The sequence below is a fragment of the Eurosta solidaginis genome, chromosome 4 (genome assembly GCF_040869045.1).
Source record: "Eurosta solidaginis isolate ZX-2024a chromosome 4, ASM4086904v1, whole genome shotgun sequence".
Taxonomy (NCBI): domain Eukaryota; kingdom Metazoa; phylum Arthropoda; class Insecta; order Diptera; family Tephritidae; genus Eurosta; species Eurosta solidaginis.
Window position 1 is genome coordinate 818,638 of NC_090322.1, and position 26,260 is coordinate 844,897.

Genomic DNA, 26,260 nt, shown 5'->3' on the forward strand with positions numbered 1-26,260 from the left:
AAAAAAATGCAGTTTTGTAGTAGTGTATCTTTGTTTATTATGCATCAAAGTATAAGGTGGGATGCACTCAGTGGCGGATCTACGTGAGGGAACTGGGGTATGGCCCCCTGTCCGCTTTCATCTTCTATTATTCACATAGCATAGACAAAAAGCTCTTACAGCTTCCTCGACTTCGGACTTTACAATCTTCATTCAATTTGCGGCATGGCGAAAATCTGCACCGTGGCTGAAACAGAACTCAAAAGGTTAAAACAAGTTGGAAGTCTGATTCTGCAGACAATGTCTCATTAGATTGTGAACTCGGGATCAGCATCTTCCCGGGAGGCTCCATTGCATTCTCTGCTCCTGAGAGGGCGGAGAAGAGTGTTTCCTCCATAATGTAAGCAATTTCAAACATAGATTACCAAATCATCGGTTTCTATGGGATTGAAACCTTCGCTTTTTGCCGAATTCGTTGGTAATAATGGTTGCTAATGAGCTAGTAGCTCAACCTCTAAACACTCACGTTTGTCTTAGTCAATTTTTTTTCCTCTTGACGCTTAGCTTCCTTTTTCATTCAGAATTCATACATTCCGTTGCGGTGACATAGAGTAATCCGACTCGATGCATGGATCTAGAATAGTGCGAACATCTAAAACCATGTAGGCTTGCCTATCGCCTATTGCAACATGGATGTTCTGGTTGCGTGTCTTTCGATCGGGTGACAGCCATGTAGATTTTTATAGGTCATGGACCTGGGTATGAACGTGAGTCGGGCACCATGCGAAGTCAATTAAGATAAATCCCTTATTAAATGTATGGAATTGCTTATTTTTATTTGTTAAACATTTTTTTCAGCCACACACTACTTACATAATTCTAGTGCCTCTAAATAGGTTAACATACGTTTTGCTTAGTGGATACTATCTAGGGCTTGCACAGAGCTATCTATCATGGGGTATAACTAGGCAGGGCTCAGGTTATGTATAGACAATCCCGAACTGTTCTTTAGCCGGGTATCGGTAAGTACTTCCAGAGATTCTACACTTTTGACTCTGTTTACAATTTTAGCTTTGATTAGTCATAGAAATTGTTCGCCTTTTGATTCGAGTTTTATAAATCCGACATTGTCTTTGAAGCGCTCAACGTCTTCACTTGGTAAATTCAATTTAAAACCAACGTAATGTCTTTTGGGACTCTCCTTAAGCTGACTTAAAAGAAAGTCTTAAATAATAAGCGTAAAATCAATTTTCATTTCATTTAATTCATTACGTCATAAATGTAGGTAGCTATAACTCGTCTAAATACTTACATAATACAAACGTAAGACTATTTTTGTGCCTACAATAGGTTACTTAATTTATCAGTAAAGCAAATAATCATCTGCAGTACAAGAAATTAAAGACCAAAGATCTGCTACTGATCAAATGTATGCACGTATCCACAAACATAAGTATGTTTGTATGTATGTATGTTTATACATATCTACTTTCATATAATTCACATAACAATTGCTTAATATTAACCGAACATCTGCTCAATCGGTGCTTACAATTCAGTTAATTTGATTTCATTTCATTGACATGGGACTCCTCTTCTCGCCAGCGCATTCGCAGGACTTTCTTCTTTCACTTTCACATTCTAACCATTCCGATTTGACTTCGATATCAACAGATGTACTAAGAGTAATGCAGCGATCCTTCTGGCTGGCAGGCGGCACCTTCCTTTTTTTCTACGCTTCTCACATTTCTTTGTGTAAATATTGCAGAATTCTTTTGCACATTACTTCACGTTTATTCATGCTAACGTTTTTTTTCTTTTGCTCAGCACCTTTTCTATTATCGTTATTACTTTTTTCCGTTTGTTGTTATTGTGTGTTGTTGGTTTTTTGTTTTGTGAAAAATTAGGCAATTGCTATGAAATTTATTGGAAAGAGGCTTGAGAACGCGCCAAGGTATGATTGGTGCTCTAATTTATCTTCCAAAGCAAAAACAATAATCAGGGTTTCTGTGGTGACTGACCAAACAAGCGGTGTGTGGAAAATTGTCACGTTCCGTTAGCGCCAAAAGGAGAGAAAATGCAATATTAAAAAAAAAAATGACGATGCAGCTGATGGGAACTTAAGATTTACCTCGGTCGCTGCACGCATACATATGTATATGTATATGTACGTGCTAAATTTATTAGAAGATCATAGCTGGGATAGGATTTAAGTAAAGGAAGAATTAAAAAAAAATTGGAATAGTAGCTGGGCCCTAATTTCTTCTCAAGCAAATCGAACCAAATAACTATTTTGGGTCAGATAGCGCTCAAAGGCTTTAACTAAGTTGGCTTACCATAAAAACCGTAAAAATAATTTTACAAAAATTTTATTATGAATTCGTTCATTTTATTTATTATGAAGAAAAATGTTAAGTACTTGCCTTGCATCATTTACTTAATTTCAAATGTTTTGTGCTCTTAGCCAAATACATACATAACTATCTGTGTTCGCCAATTATGTTCACACATGCATACATATTTTTAGTATAATTTTAGTTCCCACGTTACAAGCACATTAAAAAAATGCAAATCGAAACAAATTTTGAAAAAAAAAAAATTAAGAACCTGGGATCGTGATAAATTTTCCAAAGGACTTCGGGGTGCTGAGTTTAAGAGCAACCTCAGCCAAAATTAATAAATCCCAAAGCAGCGGTCAGTTTTACGAAAGAAATTTAAGCGAAATATGAAATTTTACTACGAATTTCATACAAAATCTGACCGCGAAAAAAGTTTTTTTTTATTTTTAATTTAATTTTTCATTGAATTGTTTCTGGAAATTGGCTGTAAATGAGATATCTTCAATCGGGGGTTTTCGAAGCTCGGAAAAATTTAAGAACTGCAATGTTTTTAAAAAATATATATATTTTTTTTTCAATAAACAATTTTTTCTGAAGAGTTAAAATAAAACAAATTTTAAAAATTATTACTTTTGTTTTTCAATAAATATTTTTTTCTTAAAAGTCACTTAGCCCCTATGAGAAATCAAAATTTTCCATAAGCATTTCCACTTCCAACTTCGTATATTTAATGTTTTTTTTATTAATATCTGGTTTGTCCTTTCCGAAAATTGGTTTGCCTTCATTCAAAAAGTGAGCCTCGCTTTCCCTCTTTTCTCTCAATAGCAATCCCGTCTACTTTATCCTCTTTTCTTCTTATTTTTGTCCATACCTTATTCCAATTATCTCCCTCCCATTTTGACTCCCATTCTCACTCTCAGTCCACCCCCTCCCCCACTCCTACTCTCACTCCCGCTTAAACTCCAACTCTCGCTCACGCTCACGCTAACGCTCTCACTCGCATTACATCTCCAACTCCCACTCTCACTTTCATGTGTACTCCCACTCCAACTCCCACCCCCGCTCTTACTTCCACTTCCACTCCAATCATATATGAAATCTCTATAATAAATTTTGGATACCTACAAATAATTGCAGAGATAAAGCGAATTCAAATGTTTCCTAATAGAGGGTGTGGCACCGCCTACTTTTCCAAAAAATTTTTTTATAAACCATCCTTGAACCAAAGGGAATGGAACAAACAAAATTATCGAAATCGGTCAAGCCGTTTTTGAGTTTTAGTGAGACTAAAAAACTTCTATTAATTACGTAACTGAAACAATTGAAACAACGCAAACCAATCTCCTCTATATTTACACTTTGTATCGAAAAAAACTAAAACATCCTCCAAAAAAAAGTTCAAACATCAATGCGAATTTCGGGAGTCCAATTACTTGTACTTTGTCAGTTTAAAATTGATGGGCTACAAAACTGCATGCTCAAAAAACTGAGGGAACTTCAAATAAAAAGTTTGAAATTTTCGTAAAATTTTCTCAAGTTTTCGAATTTGCGTAAGAAATAAGAAAAACTAATTTAAGTAAGGTCTGCATATTTCCCTGGCTCGATCAGATTTCTAATGAAATTTTTATTTTGTAGCATACATTTAGGAGTTTTTTTTAAAGGTGTACTGTAAATCTTTTCCTAATGGAGAAATATATGTATGTATTTATGCTTTGAAATGGCATATCTTCTTAAGAATCATCTTTCGCAATCTGTGAATGAAGAAATTCGGAAATGCCGTGCGCGATGTGAATATTCAATGTGGTTTAAAGCAGGAACCTTATTATACTTTATATATGCATATGTATCTTTTATGTTTGATTTTTTATTTTATTTATTTTTTTAAGGTGAAAATTTAATGATGTAGAGACTGTTGAATGGAATGGTGTATGTGTTTTTAAGTATGGTTAATATTTTGTTAAATATTAAATATATTTTTTAATCATAACCTATCGATGTAAGTAGTCATAAATATTCACTTGATTTTAGCTTTGATTTGACTAATTATGCGATTAATGACGGCAAAAGTTGATATGAATCAAATTAAGTATAAGAACGGAAAATCGGCTTAAAATTTAAATCCGATTAAGAGCTTTTGTGTGTTATGCTTGGCAGCTTTACTCTATGACATTAGCTTTTCATATTATCTATCAATCTTTTACCGTCTCACATTTTATTTAATTTAATTTAATATGATTTAATCGTAATTTAAAAGTTTCTTTCATACTTTGCATTTGTGATAATAAGGATTCTAGATAACTTGTTTTTGTTTTTGCAAATGTCTATCTTTTACTTTGAGATTTTGCTTGCTTATTTAAATATGTGTATGTGTGTGTTTAATGTACATAAAACTATCAGTCTCACTTTCCTTGCCAATGTAACAAATTTTGTTTATTCAAATAACATACATACATACATAACTGGCGTGACTTTTTTTGATTCAATAAGATAAGGTTTTCGTTTATGTTTACTTAATTTTTTTATTTGGTTAACTTATAGGGTTGCCGCTTCACTTTTGTTTTAGCTTAGCACTTCTTTTCAACAGCATTTGCTGGATTTCAGGTTTGCGCAGGCGCAGCGTCAATGTGTTAATGTTCGCGCTTCGCTTTGAGCTTTTAGTACAAGCAGCCTTAATTTATTTATTTCTTCTACATAACGTGCTTTCGTTTCTTACTTTTTTTTAGCTATTGTTATGCTAATGTAATAAAGATTTGCATAATACAATTATTAATTTGCGATTTTTCGTGCACACATACGTACGTAAAGACATTTGTATGTATACACGGATAGATACCAATACTATAGGGATTAAGTGCAATTATGCACGGGTCGCATGTGGACTATTAAAGCCTTTGTGTACATATATATATTTTAATTATTAAATAGTTAAAAACACTTAACAAAAAACAAATCGATGCGCAAGCTTATATGCATATTAGGCTAGGACAATTTGCTTTCCGATATCGTTTCTAGCAGAACTGGCTTCCAAGTAAGGCAGCTTTATTGAAGAAAAGATCATCAGAGCTAAGAGATTTTGGAGCTCTCAATATATGATTTGAAGGACGAAGACGTTGACGCATATGGGAACACTTGGACTCAGCTGTACAGCTTTTTTGTCCAAAATCCCGATGTAGATAACCCTAATGGTTATATGGGTAATATTAATGTTAGAGAGCAGGTCTAAACATAGCAATGTTTGTATTTAATTAAGATTCGATTGGGGGTCCGGATATGATTTTTCTCACTTTGATACCAAACTAGTAGCATTAAGTAACATTTGAACAAGGTTTGCCATGCAGCAGGGCTAGAGTGAATGGGAAAATAAATGGAAGGAGAAGAGATAAGTGAAACGAAAAAAGGAAACGCCAGGTGATAGGAAATAGGCGGATAATAGAAAACTCAAATCCCCAGGGGGTCAGTGTGGTCATATTAAATAGTTCCCGAGATGTTCGGGATTGTGCTTTAATGGTGAACGTACACGATTTACATATATCCGGCAAAGGACCATCAACATCGATAACACTCCCCAACAACTTCGGGGAGTGTCTTTATCGCAATAAAACAATAACAACAATAAACTCAATTTGAACGTCACTGGCTTAGATTATTTGAAAATCGCTTGATGGCTGATCTACGCATATGAGGCATATCCGATTTGGTAGCAGGGACTTCAAAACCCAACCGCACCGAACTCATAACATCACTGTTCAAAGCTACATCTATACAAACTGATTTGCCCTAATATACACACAAACTTGCAATATAAATATATGCCACTCTAATTCTATAATATTGTAATAAAATCATGAAATTCAAGTGCATCACAACAAATAACATTTCTTTAATTCTACATACATGCAAACATTCATCAGCCAAATCAGTCATATGAATTTGCTATAAAAACCAATTATTTCTACAACGGCATTTGAATCTGATATAAATCAGGACCCGTGTTACGTGTTACGTGTTACGAACAGTGACCAAAAAACATTTTCACTCAAGCGATAACTATGCAACTGTCAAACTTTTTTTTTTAAGTTTAATAAGTTATGGATCTAACGAGTACTATTTGTCGCTAGTTCGCATATGCCATTAATGCGGTCCACCATCTCAGAGCTTTTGTGATTTATAACATGAGTTTCGATCATGGAACGTAACACATAATACGGGCCCAATATCAGATGCAGAGTTCAAGTTATAGTACTAATAAAAGCTGTGCCTAGCTCTGGAGCGTAACAACCAAGTGGGCAGCCATGCCATAAATCTTGCATAATTTTAGGCGCACCTGATATTCAATCGAGTATTCTTGGCCAATTGGTAAAATAGCTTTCATTGGAGTTTGGATATCCGATTATTAGCGTTCATATGTACATATGTAATGTTGGGGACTTTAAGGACCATTCCATTCATCGTATATATGTATGTGTAGATAAGTGCAAATTATTTAATTTGAAAATTCAACCATTTATAACTAGCGATTTTTTGTTTTAAATATTAACTAAATAACAACTAGGCAAAACCTACGCCCGCTAAAATTTTCACTTAAGCATATTTTCGATCCGATTTGGATTTCGTTTGAGCACCAGCTATAGCCCACGACTATACACATAATAAATATAATAAATAAGTTTTATATTATTTTTTGCTTATACAACATATATGATTTGTATGTATGTATATATGTATGTACTGCATGTTCATAAGGTTAATAGTACCATTATTACATACATACATAATTTTCATAGGTATTTTGCCCAAATCATTGCACGTGTTTATGTGTGTATAGCTTTTGCGCTTCTATATATTAAGTCTTATGCTATGCTAGACTAGACTACAAGTACAATAGCTTATTTGATAATGCTAAGACAAGTCACATACATATTTGTGTACATACTTTTTTTTGTATGCAAATTTAGATACAAACATATACATGTGCATGTTTCTATCTATATCTGTATGTGTGTGATGTAGTGATGAAGACCGTACAGGGAACATTTTGTATTGTAACGATTTTAGTGCAATTCCTCTTATTTGCAACCTTCTACTAACGTTCGAATCATTAAACTGTTAAATAAATAACTCCAATATTCAATAATGCAAAATGGCGTTTATTAAAGTACTTCACAGTAACACTTATACTTCACAACCAATAGCTTGCTTAAATGAAACTGATTCTCGCGCCTCTACTGTTGCTGCCTTTTATACTCTGTGATTTCCTCGTTGCATCTTCTAGGCGCATCCAGAATTTACTTAGTTACTACTATAAAATTATAACTACAGATGCACGTGTACTTCCACAATTATAATTGCATACTTTTGGGAGCATCTCAGATAAAATATCTGCATGTGTTTGTGCGCCTCTTCTCCGCTGCGTGTACGTACATATGTGTAGACATAATCACCCCTATTACGGTTGTCAATAGTGAGAAAATTAGTGTCGACGCTCATGAATTGGTATCGGCGTTGTCAACGTCGATAACTATTGATAGGTTTGACACTTTTTTGGTATTGACTAAAACAATATTGAAGTTGTGTTGACGTGACGCGACACAAAGTTTGTCGACACAGTTTTTGGTGACGACAAGCGCGGCAATACAGAATTCAACTATTAACAATTCAAAAAAAAAAGCTTTTTTATGATTTTTATGCTTCTTATTTATTAATTTTTTATTCGATTTCAGAAAATAGTCAAAATAACCAACAAGAGTCAGTTTAGTAGAATAGTGGTAATGTTCTAAGGTAGCGGTCGACTGCCAAAACACGCCCAAAAAATTCAGGAGAGGTGCCAAAAGACACGTATTGACCTCGATTTCAATAATCCGAAGTCTGAATATAAAAATTATACTTGCGTTAGGAAAAATTTGCAAAAAGAGTTGCAAGCTTTCAAGTGGTTCATTAAAAGGTTTTTGTGAAATTTCAAGGATTTTCTGTTTCCGCCTTCAGATTATTAATACCGAGGTCAATTCGGGTATTTTGATACCCCTACCGAATTCGATAAAGTTTTGCATTAGTGCACCACGCTCCGGGAGGTAGGGAGTTGCTAATGGTGTACTAAACATAAATCCAATCATCTACAATATATTCACTAAAGTTCGTAAACAAATTCCTTGTGTGTATTTTGCCCGGAATGTTTAATTGTGCACTAATAGATTTTAGCAGTTATTTAGATCCACAAATTGTCCACTAAACAAAAAATTAACTCGATACAAATTGTAAATAAACAGCTGTCAAAATATAGGGATCGCGTTTTTATCGATATCACGTCGACATCAATACATTGCCTTAAGCGCCAAATACACGACACGAACATTCCGCAATCTTGTTCGCAGCTTTGGCCATACACCATACGAACTTTTGGTCGAACATTAGTTCTCTTTCAGACAGCGATGAATACGGACAACAATTGTGCTGCAGCAATATTGCTCGCTGTGGCAATTAAGCGTAAAAAAAATATCTTATATATATATATGTATGGCGAACTAGCTCATAATCGTAGTAATTTCTGAAAGGTTCCTTTCAGAAATTACTACGATTATGAGCTAGTTCGCCATACACGCACGAACAGTTCGCGCAAATGTTCGCCAAAAATTAAAATATTTTGATTTTTGGCGAACATTTGCGCGAACTGGCAAACATCACCATACACGACAGAAAAGGTCGCGCTTCCCAAGGCAGTCGGTTCTATGTACCGGAGCGACTCGGGATTTTTCCCGACCAAGGACTGTCATTTCAGTGTGACCCCATTTAATTTGTTTCGTCCCTCCCACAAATTGTCATCCTCCCAGCAGCTCCTTGCAGCAGGACTGCTACATATTCTCTTACTCCGGGAAGGTATCGAACCCAATCCGGGTCCGTCTCCTCACCCCGGTCCTGAGAAATGGTTTTGCTGCATTTGCCAGAAAAGAATCTTTTTAGGACGGTCATACTCTGTTCAGTGTGTCTCGTGCAAGGGATGGTTGCATCGGACAGGTTGTTCTGGGCTTGATCCCAAAACCCGACGTCCACGTAACTTTTATAAATCTTTTGTGGCTCCTTGCTGCTCACGCCCAAGGGCGTCCCGTAGTCTACGCCTAAGCGTATCCCCACTACCTTCCATCAGCTTCGCTGCTCAGCAAGCCACAACAAGTACCCGCTGCTGCTCGCGCCCCACGGCGCCAACAACTCAAACAGCTGATACCACTCATAACTACTACCTTCGTAGTAGAGCTGGTAGCAATGCTGAGCATCAGCCCCTGCCCCCGTCTTCTTCTCCTCCCTTCTTTTCTGGCAGCAATCGTGCAGGTCAGGGAAACAGACTCTTAGTCCCTGCCTCCGTTTGCACCGTCTGCCAGCACAGAATATATAGGTTTGCGACATCCGCTCAATGCAGCTCCTGCCTTGGGTGGTGCCACTTTCCTAGATGTTCTGGTCTCCGCGACGGCAACCCCTCGACGGGTGTCATCGCGCCATGTTGCCAGGTCGCAAACCCAAATCATCCGGGTACCCCAATGCTTGCCCAAGGGCGCCCAGTCCCAAGGCCACAACAGCAATTGCGTCCTGGCCTTCCACAACCTAGGCGTAGTCACCCCTCACTTACCCCTAGAGTGGCGGCGTCACCCCTCATGCACTTCAGAATTCTGCAGTTCAACTGTAATGGACTAACTGGGAAGATTACGGAGATAGTCGATTTCATGAAGCGGCACAACATCCGCATTGCTGCGATTCAAGAGACTAAACTCACAGCAAGATCTGCATTGCAGACCTGCTCTGGTTATAATGTCCACAGGAAAGACCGCGAGAGCGGAAATGGAGGCGGCCTCGCGTTTATTATACACCACTCTGTGCAATATCATATATTTGATCCTGGCATCGACCGCAGTGACAATGTCTTAGAACGTCAAGGCCTATCTGTCCGGTCAGGCGATGTAAATCTAGAAATCATCAACATCTACATCCCTCCTGTCACCTGTTGCCCCAGTGGATACCGCCCTAATATCGAGGCCTTACTCACTGGCCCATCACGACCTATGGCATTCAAACTTGCGGGCGGACAGTAGGGGTGAGATGTTGGCGGATCAAATAGACGAAACGACGTTCTGCACAATTAACGGAGACGCCCCCACACGTATGGTAGGAAGCTGTCATAGCTCGCCAGATATCTCAATCGTGAGCGCAGAACTCGTAAACTGCGTCAACTGGCAGCCGATGGTAACATTGGCATCCGACCACCTGCCCATACTTATTTCGTTCGAGCGTACCGCCGACTTCATCGTCACCGAAAAACGCACTTTCATAAACTTCAAAAAAGGAAAGTGGGAAGAATATAAATCTGCAACAGACAGCAGCTTTGCTGCCCTCCCTATCCCGACTGATGCCCGCCAAGGGGAGCGTGCCTTCCGTAAGGTCATTGAATCCGCCTCGGCACATTTCATTCCCGCCGGGAGAATTCCCGAAATCCGGCCCCACTTCCCGGCGGAGGCCGCGAGCTTAGCGAGGGAACGCGACCTTATAAGACAGCTTGATGCAGGCGACCCCCAAATAAGGGATATAAACCAACGCATCAGATTGCTTGTGGACGAACACAAGCGGGCGAAATGGGAAGAGCACCTAAGAGGTTGTAACCTCTCTACCGGTGTAGGTAAACTTTGGTCCACCGTAAAGTCCCTATCGAATCCGACTAAGCACAAAGACAAAGTTTCCATCGCCTTTGGCGATAAGGTGCTGTCGGATGCGAAAAAATGCGCGAGCGCTTTCTGCCGACAATATATAATGCATCCTACGGTCGACAAAGATAGACGGAGAGCCAATAGACGTGCACATAAACACAAACTCAGCGCGTCACCAATTACCATCACCGCTAGAGAGGTTGAGGACGCCATTGGTCGCGCTAAACCATCCAAAGCAGTGGGCCCAGACGGCATAGCCATGCCGATGCTTAAAAACCTAGGGATAGACACATAGATTTCACATATTTAGCGCATGTCTTCAACCTGTCTCTTTCCACCTTTGTCATACCCGAGAAATGGAAAATGGCCAAGGTGGTCCCGCTACTAAAGCCTAGGAAACCAGCTAACGTAGGTGAGTCATATCGTCCGATATCTCTCCTATCGCCAGTGGCAAAGACGCTTGAAGCCATTTTGCTCCCTCATTTCCAGGCACATTTGCAGCTAGCCCCTCATCAGCATGGCTTCAGAAAACTCCATAGCACTACCTCCGCGCTAAATGTCATTAGCACCCAGATAAATTGCGGTTTGAATCAATATCCCCACCATAGAACAGTACTCGTAGCGTTAGACCTATCAAAAGCTTTTGATACGGTCAACCATGGCTCGTTACTGGAAGACCTGGAAGGGTCTACCCTTCCCCCATGTCTTAAAAGGTGGACAGCAAATTATCTGGGTGGTCGGCAGGCATCGGTGCAATTCAGAAACGAAACATCAAAACAAAGGAGAATTAAACAAGGGGTGCCACAGGGTGGTGTCCTATCCCCGCTTTTGTTTAATTTCTACATATCTAAGCTACCTTCACCACCGGAAGGAGTCACAATCGTTTCCTACGCCGATGACTGCACAATAATGGCCACAGGCCCAGGCCCAAAGATCGATGAGCTATGCAATAAAATAAACGGCTATCTCCCTGCTCTCTCCAGTTTTTTCGCCTCGCGAAACCTGTCATTGTCACCGACTAAATCTTCCGCGACCTTATTTACAACATGGACGCCCCAAATGTCGACCATATTGAACATCCACGTCGATGGCACTACGCTACCGACTGTCCTACACCCCAAAATCTTGGGTGTGACGTTTGATCAGGATCTACATTTTGGTGCGCACGCAACCGCAATTGTTCCAAGAATTCAGAGCCGTAATAAAATCCTCAAATCCCTTGCTGGCAGTACCTGGGGAAAAGATAAAGAAACGCTCTTGACCACATACAAAGCAATTAGCCAGCCGATTACGTGCTACGCGTCACCCATATGGTCGCCAAGCCTAAAAACCACCCACTGGAAGAAACTACAGGCCTGCCAAAATACTGCTCTCAGAATCGCCACGGGCTGTCTTCTTATGTCCCCAAAACACCATCTGCACAATGAGGCGAGAATACTCCCCATCAGGGAGAGAAATGAGATGCTGACCAAACAGTTTCTGTTGAATACCCAGAAACCTGGGCATCCCAACAGACATCTGATTGACGAACCAGCACCGCCTAGGGGCCTAAGGAGTCATCTCCGTAAGCATTTTGAGGAAATACGGCACCTGAGAACCCAGCCGTATGAAGCGGAAAAACACAAGCAGGTCCTTGGTGAACTCCATAGACAGGCGTCAGACCTTTATGTCGGGAATTGCCCGGTGAATCCAGTACTTGAAGAAAAATATCCAGAACTCGCAGAAGAGGAACGCATACTCCCCAGGGAAACGCGTGTCACTCTTGCTCAACTTCGTTCTGGATACTGTAACAGGTTAAACTCTTACCTATCCAGAATCAACCCCGACATACAAAATGTATGCCCTGCTTGCAATGTGTCCCCACATGACACCAACCATCTCTTTAATTGTAATGTGGAACCAACGCCTCTAACACCCCTTTCCTTATGGTCCACCCCTGTTGAAACGGCAAGTTTCCCTGGACTCCCGTTAGAGGATATTGATGACAATTTGTGATCGGTCGCGGCTATTAGGTGGGGCGAGCATTGCTACAACAACAACAACAACAGAAAAGGTCGCAGAAACATTACATAACGGGAATGTTCGCGGAAATGTTCGTGTCGTGTATTTGGCGCTTTAGTAAATACCAATTATGCATTGACGTGACATTGATGTTGATACGACGTGATGTCGACGACGATACGAAGTGATGGTTGAAGTTGACAACCGTAATAGGGGTGAATGATTGATCTATTGATGTGCATACAAGGCATCGGCTTAGAGATGATAGTATCCCTTAGTGCTGCTAATATTCGTTACAGTATATTACCGCATGTAGCTGAATATTGCCTACTATTCACCATTAATTTTCGCCTTTACCATAACATTTCTCCACTTATTTTATGTATTACGAATGTAAATGCTAAATAAAATTTAATCTTCATAAAAACAGTACAAACAAGTTATTTTGTGCGAAAAATAGGAAAAAATAATGTTGCCTACATTTAGGCGAATTGGTTATTTTTTGAGAGCTCGACTACGCCTGGCAATACGTGGTCGTTTTCCGAACCATTCCGAAATGAATAATTCATATATTTTATTTGTCAACAGTTCACATTTGTTATTTTTTTCTTTTAATGTTCGGTGCAAATTAAGGCTTTTAAGCGAGTAATCAAAAAATTTTGAGATTTGAGAGAATGCTCCTTGAGCATTTAAGAAAAAGTGTATTTATAAAATCTGGCACTATGAACGGAAATTAATGCATTTTAAACTCAATTCGCTCTCTTTCCTTTTTCCGAAGGTTTTTCGGCAATCGTGCACAGGGGAGCCCGTATTTAGCAAATAAATATATGCGCGTCTCATTATTTCTTTGGCAACGACCCTGTAAGAACACAGTTGGTTAAATACCAGGAATAACAGTGATTGTATTTATGAATTTTGAATGGAATCGGCAATTACATTTCCTTAACTCTTTAACTCACACCAGACATAAGTCATATGACCCTTAGCATAAAGGAGAGTGAACACCACTGGCTTTCCCTGTACGGCTTCTAATACAAACGTTAGGGTGCGTGCAATGTCTCTTTTAAATTTTTTCATGTCACCTTAATCTATTAAATTTAAGTGAGAATAAAAACTTACAACTTTTTTAATATTTGAAACAAAGTTTATATGATTTTAACTGCAAGTTTCTTAGCGTGTGTATGTGTGATTGAATTCTAATATTTTTTCTTGTACAAATTGCAACTCATTAGATTAAGGTTTGATTTCGTGTGCTCTTCTTGGCAACCTGCATTTGTGTGAAGTGTGTGTGTGTGGCTCCTACACGCGACGAAACAGGAATTTTAAAAAATGTTTCCATTTTAGAATGCTTACATCCCTGTTTTGCAAGACTACGGTATAATACAACATACATATTTATCTTCCTCAAATGTTTTGTGGATTTAATGAGCTCAAGAACGAATTTGAATAAAACCACAATTTTTATATTAAAGTTGTCATTTTATTTTGGTTGACATTTTGATTTCCTTCTGAAGTAAATTAGGACAATTAGATACAAAAATTAATTGTGGTTTTATTTGAACTCAACCTTGAGCAAAATAAATCATCAAAAAATAAAAAAAATCTCTTCTTCTTCCTCTTTTTACCATACCTTATCTATAACAAGTTTTTTTTTTAATTCTAACAAAACTAAGTTCTGTCCAATAAACTTTTTATGTAAAATTATTGTTTGTCCTACATAATCGTTGCCTTTATAATTTCCATTCGCCTTTTTTCAAATATGTTTCGCTGCCAAGTTTTGCAAAAAATCTAGCAAATAAGGTGTTTTTTCTACAACAATGTTTGCCAGTTGCCGGTTGTCAGTGGTAATCGTGTTCCATGTAGTACCTCTGCTCCAGTGCGTCTAGAATTTTTGTGCTTTTTATGCTTTACTCAAATATCTATTTCTGTTTCCTGCCATTCCACCATTATTACTGGTTTATGTTAGAGAATTTCTGTTTCGTACAATTGCTTGGTAGTAGAGACGCTGCTGCCACCTATTATTTTGACGCCCTTTTCACTTGCGGCACCGCCGCCGCCACCACCACTAGCATTTCCCAGCTTTTCAATTGCACCACTTACATTATTAGTTAACTGCTTTATCTTATCATGCTTCTCTGCTATTGGCAGGCCATTACCTTGTGTCGCCAATTTGTCTTGCTTTGATGGTAAATTTGGGTCGCTACCGGTCTTTTGTAAGAGCACATTATTTTCGGCCACATCTACGCTTGACATCTTAGTCATTTGCTGCAAGCGCTGATATTGTTCTTGTAATTGTTTTTGTTTTTTTAACAATTCCTTATGACGCATTTCCAATGCTACTTGTCGTTGGACGTGATCGTTGGCTGATTCGTTGCCACTGGAATTACCACTGCCACCACCTCCATCTGATTTGTTGCCCATGCCATCACTTTCGTTAACTGTTGGTAATTGTTGTGGGACATTCGGATTGGTGGGACTGGCTAGCGGACTGCGGGAGCTGGTGCGTGGTGGTGGTGGCGGCGGTATGCGTTTATTGCCAACCTTTGTTATCAACTCTGCAGTGCGTTCGGGAACTGGTGGTTTGGCTACAGCCGTACGTGGATTCTGTGGTGGTGAAATGTCCGTATCCGAACCGCTGGGATATGAATGAAGACGACGAAGACTACCAACATTGCTATGCACCATTGAAGAGGCAGCTACGTTGTTATTGTTTGTAGTCGCATTAGCTATATTGTTGCTGAATTTATGTGGTAAAGTATTTGAAATATTGGTGGCCATGGTAGGAATCGGTTGCGTTTGATTTGGAATGGAGTTTGTGTCTGTGGTTTGGATATATAAACGTGCTTGGGATATTTGTGTGGTAACTGTGCTTTGTACAGCTTGTGAGCTTTCATCAGATGTGGAATCGTCAGGACGTATCTAGGAATGTAAGGAATAAGTCGTTAATGATGAACTTATGTGTGGAGTTTGTTTTCTTTCTAGAAATTATAGCTTACTTTAGCTTACCTCATTATTTTGTGTAAGCGGCTTAGAAAAGGTCTGCAGTTCGTCTAGCAGAGCATCGAGTGCGTTTTCTGGTCCCCCGCTGACAGCGAACGTCCCCATCCTGGGTGTTGGGACTGGCTAAAGTTTGATGATTCATAATAATAATAATAATAAGAGGAATAAAATTAGTTTTATTAAATAAGGAAATCCATGATTCTGTTTAAGTTTAGATGATACAGTTAACATACATACAACCAAATCTGATATTCATATGATATTTGAAGACTGTATAAATGCAAGAAAAGTTAGTAGATCTTGCAAAAATTAAAAAAAAATCGCCTAATTTAAACTGACTTAAACACACAAATGCATAATAATTCGAGTAATTTGAAAATGTGCCATTCATTGATGATTTTGGTGCCAAAAAAAATCAAGGTGCAACAAAATAAGCTCAGAGACTGTGATAGATGACTGTGATATTGACATTTATGACACGAGACATTTATTTAACAGAGTGTCCAAGCACTAACAGCAGAAATACTAGCAGAGGTTATTAGTACACTAACAGCCAAAAAAAGAGATACGCAAAAGCCAAAAGCAATCAAATTTCAAAATTAGACCACAAAGCGAAGAAGCTTTATTGCAAACGAGTTAAGAATAACATTTACAAAGCTTTGTATTAAATATATTTTTAACATGCAGATGCAATTTGTGAATTTTCTAAAACAAATATGTAAGTACATAAAACGCAATTAAAACAAAAATATAAACAGAAAGTTTTATTAAAAAAAAAACCTCACACTACCAATTCGGAAATGGACTTGCGCGGTTGTGCGTTGGAGCATTTTAGTAAAAAATAAACATCGGAAAATATGAATGGAAAGGATTGGAATTAAGTAGGGATTTCAATTGCACCAGTTTTAGGTTAGGTGACAATCGAGGGTTTATTGCAGCTCAATACTTGAAAGTAAACAGAAATCTCAAGTGCATACAAATATTTGCGTCTTAGTGGTCGTCCTAAGAATACTTCACCGATTTACACTGGAAAATGTTAAATGAAATTATACCAAAAAAAAAATGCTGGTTCTTATAGTGAATGTGATATCTTTCATTACTTATGGCGAAAGTTTTTACATGAAAGAAAATGCGCCAAGAGAAAGAAAAAGTAAGTAGTTGTTTCTAGACAACTCAAACCTGCACTTAAACTAAGCTCCGAAACAGCAGAGCTGAACAGCTTTAGAAGTTGTTGAAACGATTTCCTAATCTTTTTTTTGTCATTTTGTCATAAGTAGTGAATACTCCAGATTTTAATGCTGAAATATCTCAGTTCGCTTGAACTGCACCTAAATATTTTATTTTATTGAGTCGAGATAGTGCCATTGTGCGTGTACCAGAAAGTATTTATAAGGCAATACTCTTACATACATTTATATTTTGTTACCGTTACTCACATTAATACATATCTAATTTCCACTACAAAATAATTGCACTCCGAAGCCAAAACTTACACCAGTCGACATTTTCCAAACCCTGTACATTTTCAAAAATTTTCGTTACGCCTAATTTAAATCCGAAATCAAATGTCTACTTTTTCTCAATATCCCTAGGATTCGAAAAAATCGTTCTTTTATTTTTTAGAAAAATTATTACGCGCTTGAAAACAGCCGTGTTACAAGTGTGTTTTTGGAAATGATTTTGGTTCTGTATTTTGTTCTTCGAAATGCATAAGGGCCCAAACACATTCGTCTTTTGCGTCGTTTTGGCGTTTACGTTGCGTCAACAGCTGACTTTGAACACTTAAATCTCCATTGGTGTTGTCTTTTCTTTTCTTGGTAGCTCTACATTTTTGCTCAAATTTATTCTATTTTAATTAATTTGATTCAATTTACAAACATATTAGAGGCATTCTCTCTGTTTAGAATAAATACAAAACTGTTAATTTCACTATCAAAAGTTTTCTAAACGCACAAAAAATACATTTGTGAAAAATTGTCTACGGTTTCTATATGAAATGTACCTAAACCAATGTACTAACCATTCTAGACTGAGAGTTGCCTTAAATTTGAGATTTCCTTTTGCGTTCATTGCGACAGGAAAGCTTTCACATAGGAAATTATATCCACTTTCTTTAAAACACTTTTTTAAGGGAAACAACGACTAATTCGGCTATGACATCAGTGATTGTCACATATACTGATTTCGGGGTCCAACCTTCTTGTCAAATTTTGCCGGCTTGGGTTATTATTTATTTAATGACGGAAAGTCCAGACTTTCACTTATAAAGTTTTGCACTTTTACGTACGTATAATTCGCAGACCTAGATCGAAAGAAAAAGCTTTCGGATTTTCTCGTTTTTAAATGTTATGATTTTTTTTTTAGTCAGGTTCTTAGATCTAGGTATGCGATTTATATTTTTTTTTCTCATTTTATTCTATTGCTTTATTCCAGTGTTGCACACGAGAGCTTCGGAAAACAATTCGGCGCTCACCTACATTTGTGTGAGTGCAGTGACAGAGATTCGGTAAAGCCAGCAGTCAATCAGTTTTAGCTTGTGCTTCAAGCAGTGAATATTAGAATTCTAACACATACTAATACAAAAAAGTTGCCTTTGCATCCGAAGCTCTGCCGGCGTTGTGCACCACTGCCCTATTCTAAACATTTTTACTCCATAACGAGTCTCATTGCGATTATTTACAAAATGTGATTGTGATGAAAATGACAAAATGGCAAATGCAAAATCACATAAATACCTTGAAATTATCATTAAAATTAATGATATTTTTATTCACACAACTGTATCTAGACATATGTATGTATGAATACACATATGATAAAATGATTGGCATAAGTACGTAAGTATGTATGTATGTTTGTACGAGAGAACAAGGTGTAAGGCGAATAGAAGTGGTTGAATGCAATGAGACAGAAAGTGGCTTAAGTGGCGAATCATGAATTTTTTTTTAAATTTGGAATTACAACTACAATAAGTGATGATTACATATGATGATGTTCCATTAATGTGTCGTTAAAAAAGGGGGAAAAATGTAAAAACAAAGCACAAACACAAAACAAATATGTAAGAATTAATGAAAATGCTGAATTTTGACATCAACGTGAAAAAGGAAGCAACAAATGCGTTTTGAAATCGATGCGCCAGAAAAGGGGGGAAAAATATTTATACAAAATGTGAAAAGAAAATATATCAAACCAGTTATTGTGAAGCTAAACAAACAGTTAAAAATATAATTTAAGATTTCTCACATAATTTGTAAAAATTGAAAAAGTAAGAAAAGTCGTATTTTACTCGAAAACTAAATATGAATGATTAACAAGCTTTGCTTTAAAGAAAAAATATTATTTTACATTATTGTAACATCAACCTATTTATGTATGTATGTATTTAATATTTAACATGTAATATCAATTTTTGTTTAAGATTTTAATTGCAATTGTAATGCCTTTAGCATTCAAGTTTTATTATTATTATTTTTTATTTTTTTTTTGTTTAAGTGTTAGGATTAAGCTTTGTTTTTTTTTATTATTTATTTCAATTTGTTTGAAGTTTGTGTAAATTGCATAAAAAACTTGTCACTGATAATGTAGTTAGTTTAGGTTTGATTAAGTTTAAAAGGATCACTAATGATAGAAAAATAGTCATACAACAATTTTTTTTTTTTTTGTAATGAATAGTAAAATGCGGTTATTACTCAGTGATTGCCTCTTTGAAGTTAGAACTCCATCGCCAGTTAAACTGTGGTATACAAAGAAGAACAAGAGAAGAAAAACGAGACCACATTGGTATTGTTGTTTTTGATTTTTTTTTAAATAAATAAATGCTTTAACGACGTTTAACGAACTTATTTTTTTAATTTAACTTTGCTTGTTTAACAAGTACAAGACAAATAGAACGTGAAGTTTAAATTTTTTTCAATTAACATATTTAATGATCATGTTTAGGATGTTAATGCTGAATTGATGTACATATGTATGTATGCTATTATGTATTATGAGATACTACGCGTTGCAGCAAAGGCGTAAAAGTGATTAGCGAAATACATGCGGTCCAGAGTTAGAAATATTGAAGAGTTAAGTTAATATCGTAGTAGATTTCCTAGCAATGCACAAAGTTTTTGAGAGGGATAGGTTAGGTTGAAGTGGCTGCCTGAGGGCACACCTAGGCCAGTGACATTAGGCCCGTTGTGATAAGACGAAAATACATCATTACCTTTCCTCTTCGAACCATTTGGAGGACCTGATGAAGGCTACCAAGTCCTTGATGTCATTGCTTTACGACCTGATGCCGGGCAATTGCAGTTGCGGTGAATCACCGTTTCCTCCTCTTCATCCCATGTACAACTCATGCAGCAACGACGACAAGGCACGTCTAACCTTCATGCATGCCTACCTATAAGGCAGTGCCCACTTAGTACTTTTACAAGTAGAAATTTATCCCTACTGAGCATGTATACGTGCTCCTTTAGGATCCCAGTCTGGTCAGGTTTCCTTCGATGTGCGACACCCCGGTGTTCGAAACAATCTTTCGTCGGCTTGGCGGTGGACGTGCTCTTTTAGCCTTAGCTTACATGTCGCAATCGTTCTTGGTCATGAAGAATCGCCTGGTCGTACCCTGCCCAGCGAGTTCGTCTGAAATGCAGTTCCCTTCGATGTTTCTGTGCCCCGGGACCCATGTGAGGTTAAACGGTTGTTAAGCCATCTCTTGCAGAGATCGGCGACAGTTTATTCTTAGTTAAGAATTGAAAGAGCAAGAGCCAAGAGAATTGAAAACAGCCTCGCTCTCGCTGAAAATGAAGATTTCGTTGTCGAATTTGAAGTTGGCGCTGCTCGATAACCAGCTAGATCCAATGTTATTATATCAAGATTGATCTGAAGAGCTTCGCTAGGCGTTGCTTTTAAAGCATACAACAGTATGGGTCGAATAACCGCCGTATAAATCCATGTGCATATATTAGGGGTGGGTCCCCACTTTTTGTCCAAAACTACGCCGAGAATTTTGGTCTTATTTTCCAGTTTAAGCCGCGCACAATTCAGTTCTGATAATTTCAACAGTTGTTTTTTGTATCGTTTGATATATAAGAGAGACTCAGCTTAATCGGAACTGACGCTGAGCCCGCATTGGGAGGCCCATAAGGAAATCTCTCGCAATGCTACATGCATCAGGTCGTATAAAATTTGAGGGAACTTGCCTCTGTAAAAAATAGCTAGGTCAGCATATCCCACAATCTTCCCGCTCCCTCAACTTGTATCTCTTATTAGCGAGTACATATATCGTTAGGATCTATAGAAGCGGGGAAAGACCACCATGAGGTGTGCGTATTATATTAACCTTCCCCAGTGAAAAAAGTACTCTCCCTTCCTTTAGTAGTTGATTAATCAGTTCCACTAGGGCCTACTTACATCCAGATTAGTTAGCAGGTTGTTAACAGCATCTGGCCTTATATTGTGAATGTTCCTTCAATATCTAGGAAGACCGCAAGACAATAATGCTTTTCGAAAAAATGATGTTTCAATAGTTCAGACTAGGCTGCGTAGCGCAGTCTCCGTAGATTTACCTTTGGTGTATGCTGTTAATAAGTAGACATGAGGTTGCTATCAATAGTAGTAGTGAGAAACTTACTAATTATCCCCTTATATGCCTTGAGTACGAAGGACGATAGACTGATAGGTCTGTAGTCCTTTGGTTCCCAATGAGAGACTTTCACTGCTTTAGGAATGAAAGTTTTCAAGAAACAAAAAAAAAATCCAAAAATTTGTATCTACTTTTAAGGTAAACACTAAAACTAAGTACCCATATTTGAAAAAAATGCTGAATGAGCTCTTGAAACACAAGCAAGTTGAAATTTCTCTCAGTGTTTCTTGTTTTCGCTTTCTTCAAGAAATAGTGTGACAACTATAAATCTCACGGTAAACCCATGTTGTCTTTATCTTTAAAAAAAAAGCTATAGAGAGAACTAATTTTGGGAAAATACGTTTCATCATGTTTCGGCATTGTTTCGGAGTTTTCGGGAGTCTTAAAATTTATGTATTTGTATTTCGGTATTATCATTTCTTCGCGAGTAATGTTAGATATAAAAAAAATGTAGTAGAACATGAGGAAAAGATAATGGCATTGATTTAAATTTTTTTTTAAAACGTAGTAAATCTACTACGATTGTAGTGTAGTTCTAACCCTGATGCGTACGTACGTACGTATGTATATGTAAACGTTTCAACAAATATTAATGCCAAATTTTAGAAATGCGAAAATTCCAAATTGTTCTAGTTGATATTTATATACCTATATACATACGAGTATATATGTTTAACAATTATTTACAATAATATTGCTGCTAAAATATAATGCATAATTTCAATTTTTTACATTTTTCTTCTATAATTTTAACCAATTGTTAATGTATTTATGTACTTCTTTTTTTTTGGTTATAACAACAAATTTTTTAGTGTTAAAAATTTACTTTTTCTCTCGGTTGCAGTCAGCCGACGTCCACTCATCGTAACATTCAGCCACCTCGCACCGATTCGAAACTATTCGATTGGGACGCTGGCAGCCATTTATTGTAACACCGAATTCGATTAGCAATTTTAATGGAATATAAATTTTTTTATTGTTTTTTGTTTTGTTTATTTTGATGCGAAAATAATAGAAAAGTTAGGTACGAACGAGTCAAATAAGTCCAAAAAAAGAGATTGTTTTATAATGCAAAATGTTTGCATGTAAGTGTTTGATAGGCGTGAAGTGAATCGGTGAAGCGTTTCTTCAAACAACTACAATAACAACTACTAAGAAGTTACATATGTATGTAGGTGTTGTATTTAGGTAAGTAGTAAATAAGCGTAGCAAGAAACATCACTCGTTGGTGAATCGGCGTGCGTTTGCAATTGATTTTCAATTTCTAATTGCTTTCAATGCGAATTTCAATGCTTTATTTATACATAAAAGCGTATGTGAAGGCCTTTCCGGCAAGGCTGCATTGTTTTTGGATTGCTTGATTGAATTCAATACAACTTAAAGGAAAATGAATTAATAAGCAAGTGATGAATGTGGATTGAGCACAGGTTGAAGGTAGCTAAAAGTGTTTTCTTTTTTTTCCTGAGTTATTTATTTAAGTTGTTTGGTTTTTTTTTGCAATTACGCATGTATAATTTATGTATGGTTGTATGTATGTATGAAATTAGTTGAAGATTAAGTGCAAGGCTTGCAGATCATTACATGTGATATCTTTGCCTCACCGGACTGTTAAGAGGAATAACAAAAAAAGCGTTAGTAACATTGCCCATTAATATATAAAGTCATTACAGGAATTTAGATTTCTAAAAGTAGTGCCAACACCTTTGGGGAGTTTTATCGGGGGAGCTTTATCGCTACAACAATCGTTATTATGAGAAATGTTACGGAAGCAACAGCGAATGAAGTGTTATTCGAATAAAAAATGATGTTCCCACTAAGAGGATATTTTTATCTCAAATCGCCTATGGGGAAAGGACGGTGCCCACTCCGTTGAAAGGACCAGGTGGAAAACTATGAATTTGACTTCCTTTTATGGGACCAATTGGCGCCAGTTTATCCAACGTAGAAGCGACTGACGCGCGTTGAAAGGAAGGTTACAAATTTAATTTAATTTGTCATCATTTTCTTTTTTATGAATAACTTATCAGCTTAAAGGAATAATATGCAGATTAAGCACCAGTTAGTTAAACAGCTGTATCTTCTCTCTCGGTAGACTACCTAGCCAAACAGGATGCTATAGTGGCATTCTATGGTCCAGAGCCCTTCTGTGTACTCCGAAAGGCACAAACAAGGAAAGCTATAAGTAACTGATAAATTAAGCAGTTCAGACAACACTGTACACAGTATCTGCCAAACTCATTATTCGCCTATACACAAATGTCGCTTTTCTGGGCTGGAGCCTGAAACACCCGTTCACATTCTCTGCGAATACATCGTTTTGGCAGGGCAGAGACTCTTCCATCTAGGTAGCGTGACAAAAACTTTCTTCCTATAGTGAATACCGGAATGATTGTCGCGAAGATTGAAGACAAGAAAAATTGCTTTTTTCTAACTAATGAGAACTGTTTCGCGCCAAAAGAGATACAAATTAATCGTCGTTATAACTTCAATTCAATACAATCATTTTAGAATAGTAAATGAGACTCCGTATCAACCGTAGATGGTATTCTAAATAGGTAGGCGTAGTTAGTTGCTACCATTAAGAGATTATTTCGGAACTACTTTCGGTGTATATTCTGCAAATTTGATGGAAAACATAAAGTGTAGGATAGAGTACCGTCCATTTCAACATTTTTAGTACGCAAGTATTAAAATTTTATATTAATTCAAAAAATATCGAATTTTAACTAAATATAAGCAAACAGCCAATAGCAAAATAAATTTAATGAACATAAAATTGATGTTTTCTAAATGACATTAATTTCGAACTCAACTCAAACTTAAATAATTTACTTTAATTTACACACAAAACTATATATTTAAGCATTTGGTTGTATTTTGGGAAACTTTTTAACTACTTTTAGATCAAAATTTTCATTTCATTTCGTAAAATTACTATAAGTAAAATTTTCGAAAGTATAATACCAACAAAATAAAGCAAAATTATAATAACAAAGTTTTAAAGTAAAACTTAAAATAAAATTAATCAAATACTAATGCGAATTTAAAGTCGATTATAATGCAATAGTCGAATGGAAGTAGAGGGCATTTATGTTAATATATATTTTTAATTCTATATAATTGATTATTTAATTAAAATTAAATTTCTTCAATTTAATTATGCTGACAATGCTACCTAATTAACTTTTTGTGATTGCAATCATATTTGCATTTTATAACTGTTTAATGAATTTTTAACATTTGTACTTACTTTGTCCGTATTTGAGATTTCAGCAGAGCGTGGTGGCTCTTCGTTGATTTGCGGTTCGTTAGGGGGTAATCGTTGCTCTTGTACGCTGGCCAATCTGTAGGTCGTGATTATATATTTTAAGTGCAATCCTAATAATGTCTAAGAGATTATACCTTTTTAAAGTCACTAAAGTGCCAGTCAATTTCTTGCAGCGCCTCAATGCTGACTCCAGGCGGTCAGGTTCTTCTTTAAGAAACTTTTCCTCACGCACAACGCGTTCCATTTCGCTCGAAAGCATACAGCGTAACCCATTGGAGAGCGCAGGAAATTTCATTTTTAGCTCTGCAACAGTTTTGCTAAAGAGAGAAATTTTCTATTAGATTTATACTCATATTGGGTAAAGCGAAAATTCGATATAAGGCAACAACGAGAAAATACGAAACTTACTAAAATAATTGTTGTATAATTACGCAATGCAATACTTTTCAGTCTCAACTGATATCTTAAAGTTTACTTGTTTAATATGTAACGATAGTTTAATTTTAGTTCTTGTTCAACGTCAAACAAAGTTGTAAATTTTTAATTAATTTCATTTTTAATTCTATACTTGTATATATTTTTACGCTATTTTTTTACATTACTTTCCTTTGTATTTTGTTAGTCGACCACTCTTGTTAGTTGACTTTAAATAAATAAATAAACAAATAAGGTTTTTACAAATGGAACTTTAGTATGCTGAGTATCTCATCATTGCATCTATGGAAAAAATAGTTTCGAATATTCCGCAAATAAATACGTTTTTTTTCACGTAACGTGAAAGGTTTTTTATATCGAACTTTCAAAATATTGCTCTCCCAATTACCTCGCTCTGCTCAACACCAATGCCATATCCTCTACAGCAGTCATATTAACTCGCGTACGTCGATTGATTACTTCACCGCGTAACGACTCTACGGATCCCTCCAAATCGCTAAGATCCTTTTCCAATCTTATTACTTCCTGCTTATAGAGTTCCTCTTCACGCGATATGCGTGTAGCATCCTGATCGCCTTGAATATTGCCCCAAAAGTTACCACTGCTTGCCAGTAGAGTAGCGCGTATACGCATAAAAGTTCCCTTGATATCCTCGCGCACAGCAACGGCTTGAGCCTGCGATAGACGACGAAGTGTGCGCACTTCCATGCGCAAGTCCTTGGCCTTCTTTTGTAGGCCACGCAAATGATTGTAGACTTCGGGTGCGAGTGCGATATCCGCACGATAGCTTTGATGAGGTTGTGCTAGCACCAGCGGTTTCGGTGGTGGTGGCGGCTTTAGGCGATCTCTCTCTGCTGTGGTATGAGAATATATAAAGTGAGTCGCAGTTAAAGGTCAACGGTTATGACAATATGAAGTATAC

General features: G+C 37.0%; 2 protein-coding genes across 19 annotated transcripts in view; one reads left to right on the forward strand and one right to left on the reverse strand.

Annotated features, from left to right (window-relative positions):
- The window catches only part of LOC137248384 (uncharacterized), a 65,417-nt gene that overhangs the window by 28,288 nt on the left and 10,869 nt on the right, over nt 1–26,260 (forward strand). Inside the window, exons 1-2 of one of the 3 annotated variants that reach the window (XM_067779303.1) lie at nt 18,898–19,271; nt 22,480–22,802. The exons of 1 other annotated variant lie outside the window; for it this stretch is intronic. The gene's annotated coding sequence lies outside the window, so the exon portion shown is untranslated. Of the gene's footprint in view, nt 1–18,897; nt 19,272–22,479; nt 22,803–22,939; nt 23,070–26,260 lie in introns of those variants that run through there. One more of the 3 variants, XM_067779302.1, reaches the window with a different exon arrangement.
- The window catches only part of LOC137248382 (coiled-coil domain-containing protein CG32809), a 42,261-nt gene continuing 28,915 nt past the window's right edge, over nt 12,915–26,260 (reverse strand). For 10 of the 16 annotated variants that reach the window (XM_067779288.1, XM_067779281.1, XM_067779284.1 and 7 more), the window contains 5 exons: nt 25,727–26,192; nt 25,038–25,220; nt 24,886–24,979; nt 16,010–16,126; nt 12,915–15,922 (listed from right to left, as the gene is read on the reverse strand). In XM_067779288.1, coding sequence (XP_067635389.1) covers nt 14,966–15,922; nt 16,010–16,126; nt 24,886–24,979; nt 25,038–25,220; nt 25,727–26,192 — 1,817 coding nt within the window. In that variant the 3' untranslated portion in view covers nt 12,915–14,965. Of the gene's footprint in view, nt 15,923–16,009; nt 16,127–19,695; nt 19,740–24,885; nt 24,980–25,037; nt 25,221–25,726; nt 26,193–26,260 lie in introns of all 16 variants that reach the window. The other 6 variants (XM_067779297.1, XM_067779293.1, XM_067779290.1 and 3 more) reach the window with 2 other exon arrangements.